Source organism: Rhinopithecus bieti, unplaced genomic scaffold, assembly GCF_001698545.2.
Source record: "Rhinopithecus bieti isolate Rb0 unplaced genomic scaffold, ASM169854v2 scaffold_41745, whole genome shotgun sequence".
Classification (NCBI taxonomy): Eukaryota; Metazoa; Chordata; class Mammalia; order Primates; family Cercopithecidae; genus Rhinopithecus; species Rhinopithecus bieti.
Genome location: NW_016816918.1, coordinates 5,865 through 10,066, shown reverse-complemented (window position 1 = coordinate 10,066; position 4,202 = coordinate 5,865). Strand labels below are relative to the sequence as shown.

Genomic DNA, 4,202 nt, shown 5'->3' with positions numbered 1-4,202 from the left:
AAAAAAAAAAAAAAAAAAAAAAAAAAAGCACAACCCCTGCTTTATAAAATTATACATATCAATTTTCTTGAAGTTTACATGCTCTCCTTTTCTCTAAAAAGGGTACCCCTTTTAATTCTTTTTTTTTTTTTTTTAGACGGGGTCTCACTGTGTCGCCCAGGGGGGGGTGCAGTGGGGTGATCTCGGCTCCCTGCGAGCTCCGCCTCCCGGGTTCACGCCATTCTCCCGCCTCAGCCTCCGAGTAGCTGGGACTACAGGCGCCCACCACCACGCCCGGCTAGTTTTTTGTATTTTTAGTAGAGACGGGCTTTCACCATGTTAGCCAGGCGGGTGGATCACGAGGTCAGGAGATCGAGACCCCTTTTAATTCTTCATAAATGAAGGGATGTTTCAACTTGTAAAGCTGTATAAACATAAATATCTTTACTATTTTATCTCTTTTGAGATGGAGTTTTCACTCGTTGCCTAGGCTGGAATGCAATGGTACGATCTCGGCACACTGCAAACTCTGCCTCCCGAGTTCAAGGGATTCTCCTGCATCACCCTCCCAAGTAGCTGGGATTACAGGTGCCCGCCACCATGCCAGCTGAATTTTTTTTTTTTTTTTTGTATTTTTAGTAGAGACGGGGTTTCACCATGTTGGCCAGGCTGGTCTTGAACTCCTGACCTCAGGTAATCCGCCTGCCTTGGTCTCCCAAAATGCTGGGATTACAGGCATCCCGGCCCTATTTTATCTCATTTTAAAAGAAAATTAGTAGCATGATAGAAAATATATTCCAGTAACAGCAGTCCTAGATTGTGCGTCTAATTTTTTTTAACAAGTCCACAAGTAGTTATCTTTGAAAGAAACATTAGAATAATTTAAACCTAATCTTTGGATTTAGAAAATCTAAAGCATAAAAAAGGGTTTTAAAATTATCACCACCAAAGGGGTAAAACCATCAGGACATTATTTAATAAGGGAAATATCTAACTGAAAGGCAAAAATTCATCACACAAATTGTCATACAATACCTAAAGGTTCTTCTTCACAATTTGTGAAAATTACAGTTGCTGCTTGATTGGAGTTGTTTTTGTTAAACTGATGAATCTCATTGTCATTAATCTTATTTTTACTATCACCAGAGCCATGTCCATCAATGTTTTGTTTTTGTTTGTTTTCCTCCAAGTTAATATTCCTAACACACTGTTCATCTCTGTGAAAATGTGATTTAGTTTTAAAAGGTGGAATAAAGACTTTGGTTGGTTTGCCTGTAGTAATCAAGTGTCTCACTTTTTCATTTCTTGTAGCAGAAACTTGATAAAATGGATGTCCTGAAACTGCTAAATTGCTTGAAGATTTTTCCAAAGTCAGATGTTCATACAAATGAGATTTAGACAGAAATTCTTGACCAGGTGCAGTAAAATTTGGATTCTGTATCTCTTGACGTTCCTTAGTTGTGCTTCAATGGGGAGAAAATACAAATATTTAAGTTTATTGACTAGTACACAAATATTTAGGAATATGCCTTTTCTGCAGACCCTCATTTGCTACATGGTGATCCTATTCTGGTAACTGTTTTGCATTCATCATGGTTGCCATTCCAAAACAATACCACTTTTCAAGGCTATAACCGTTTCTCACACACTCATTCCTAGCCTTTGATTTTACAATCTACCTCATGTAACACACAATAGAAAAGAGTCTGTGAACTGTGGACCCTCTCAGTGTGTCTCCTCCAATTCCATCACAGTACTGCTTACCTCCTTCACTGGGGAAATGTCTACCCATCCTCTTCTCTCACCGTCACATCTTCACCTGAACTCTCTACCCCACCTAATACCTCAGTCTCCTCAGGAGACCCCCTCTTCCAATTATCCTGCCTCGCTCTCTTTTCTCTCTTCTACCTATTTATACCTTTTTAAAAGTGCCCTCTTCATTTAGCCCAAAAGTCTTGCCTAACCTTTAAAACTCTTATTTTCTCACTCGCCTTTATCTGTGCCTCAAGCTAATACTCACTGTTACCTATACTCCATAGTCAACCTTCTTCAATAGGTAATGTAGCTATTTTCACTTCCTCAATTTCTACTCAATAAACTCTCATTTCTCCCACTACTCTACAGAAACTATTCTCAATGAAGTTGTTAATGACCTCCCAGATGCACATGGGATACACACAAACTCACTCTACTCAACTTTCCTGACAGCTATAACAGTTTACATTTTCCTTCTTTTAAATTTCTCACCATCACTGTACCTCTTTCTTTTACTGGTTTTACCTCTTCCTGATTCCTAAAAAAAAAGTCTCCAAAGTTGGATGTCTTCCTTAGACACTTTCCCTCACTAATGTGAGTCATTTCCATTGCTTAAATTATCACCTAACAATGAAAATATCCTTTATCCTCATGCCCAACTTTTCCCCTAGGGTTGTTCCTACATTTTACACTACGTATAGCATCAGACATCTGTACCTTGATGTTTCACACTCATTTCAAACTCAACATGTCCAAAAGTAATCACCTTTCTCAGCATACATACTCTTCCTAATACTTGACATCTTGCTGAAAACCCCAGATTTCCTTTTACCAAACCCTGAATACCTGGAACTTGAAGTTATTCCTTTAGTTATCCATTCATCTATCCATCAACTATTTAATGAATTCCTACCAGGTGCCAGACATTGTTTTGCTGAGGAACACAGTTAACAAAATTTTGTTTTTGCATGTACATTTCAATGGAAGAAAACAGACAAACAAATATGTCAATTGGCCTAGACACAAGTGTGCCTGGAGCAAGGAAAACAAGGGGAACATTAGAAGGTGAGACTGGAAAAATAGCAAAGCAGACAGATCATCAAGAATCTGCACACCATGACAAGGGCTTTTAGTCTCTACTCTGAGATGGCACACCATGGAATAGTTCTGAGTAAAGAAATGACATAATCTGTCTTATGTTTAAAAGGATCCCCTGGCTTCTTTGATGAGAATTCACTGTATATTGAGGAGTAGGGAGGTAAGCAGGGGGACCAGTTCCACTGAAAGGACTGACTGGAGTGGGTTCAGGAGAGTACTCAAAGAGATGAAGTGAAAACAGTAGGGTCAATTCTAATGAGTTGGGCTTTAAGAGAAGCAAGAAAATGGACTGGTGAGATTAGTTTAGAAAGCCTCTTCTTTTTAAGAGGTGAGATGTACAACAACTGCTTAGGGTGATGAGAACAATCTATTAGGAAAAAATCAATGATGCAGGAGAGAGAGAAGACAATTGGACTGATTTCTTCAAACAGGTGATCTAGATGAGATCTAATGCACAAGAGTGAATAAACCCTCTATCCCCAAACTTCTATTGATTGAACTCTTTTAATCCTTTCTTTTTAAATATTCAGAATATTTTTAGTATAAGGAGTTTGCCTTGTAGGTTATGCTCAAGATGTCTATTTAAATCTAATTGGAAATAATTTGCCAGTCTCAACTTATCACTATCTGGCCAAATCTACTGAATTTATCTCTTAATCATTCTCTACCCTCTACTCTACCTCCTTTGCTAGGTTAAGACCTGTACTTCCTTACTAATCTCCTTGCAACAGTTTTGCTTTGGTCTATTTCTAAAACACCAATCTTATTTTGTTCCTCTTGTCAGAAACTTCCAAAGACAGCCTATCACCTATCTAGGTTTCAACTTAGCAGAAATGACACACAGGAAGCTTCCTATTTGGTCCTAACCTCCCCCTTTCTTTTTGTTTCCCTCTGTCCCACAACCAAATTCCAAGATTTGGAATGCCCTCTTTAACCAAGCATTCTTTACATTCTGTCTGAAGTACTTTTCCCATTGAGCTTTCTATCATGTAATCAGCTGACAATTTTTCTATGTTCTTACATCACTTTTTTACATCTATTTTAGAATTTATATTACACTATAATTCTTGTTTTCATGTCTGGTTCCCAGGCTAGCAATCTGAGTTAGATTTATTTATCTTTATCTCCATCACTATAGTATATATTAGGTAGTTTGAGCAGGTACTTTAACAAATGTTTGCTAAATACATTAAACTATTCTTCCATTTTACACATAAATTAGGCTAATACACAGGTAAATAACTAGGTATTTCCTTTCTTATTTAATACAACTGATAAAAAAGAAATGAAAACAAAACATCACCTGGCTTTCTACACATGTATGTGCAGCCTGCTAAAAAACACATTCCAGAAATACAACTCAGTGACTT

General features: G+C 37.7%; 1 protein-coding gene across 1 annotated transcript in view; it reads right to left on the bottom strand.

Annotated features, from left to right (window-relative positions):
* Positions 1–1,442, bottom strand: part of LOC108517528 (breast cancer type 2 susceptibility protein-like) — a gene marked incomplete at its 5' end in the record, with an annotated part of 8,509 nt that extends 7,067 nt beyond the window's left edge. Inside the window, one exon of the mRNA XM_017855516.1 lies at positions 1,015–1,442. Coding sequence (XP_017711005.1) covers positions 1,015–1,442 — 428 coding nt within the window. The remainder of the gene's footprint in view (positions 1–1,014) is intronic.
* Positions 1,443–4,202: the final 2,760 nt, after the last annotated feature.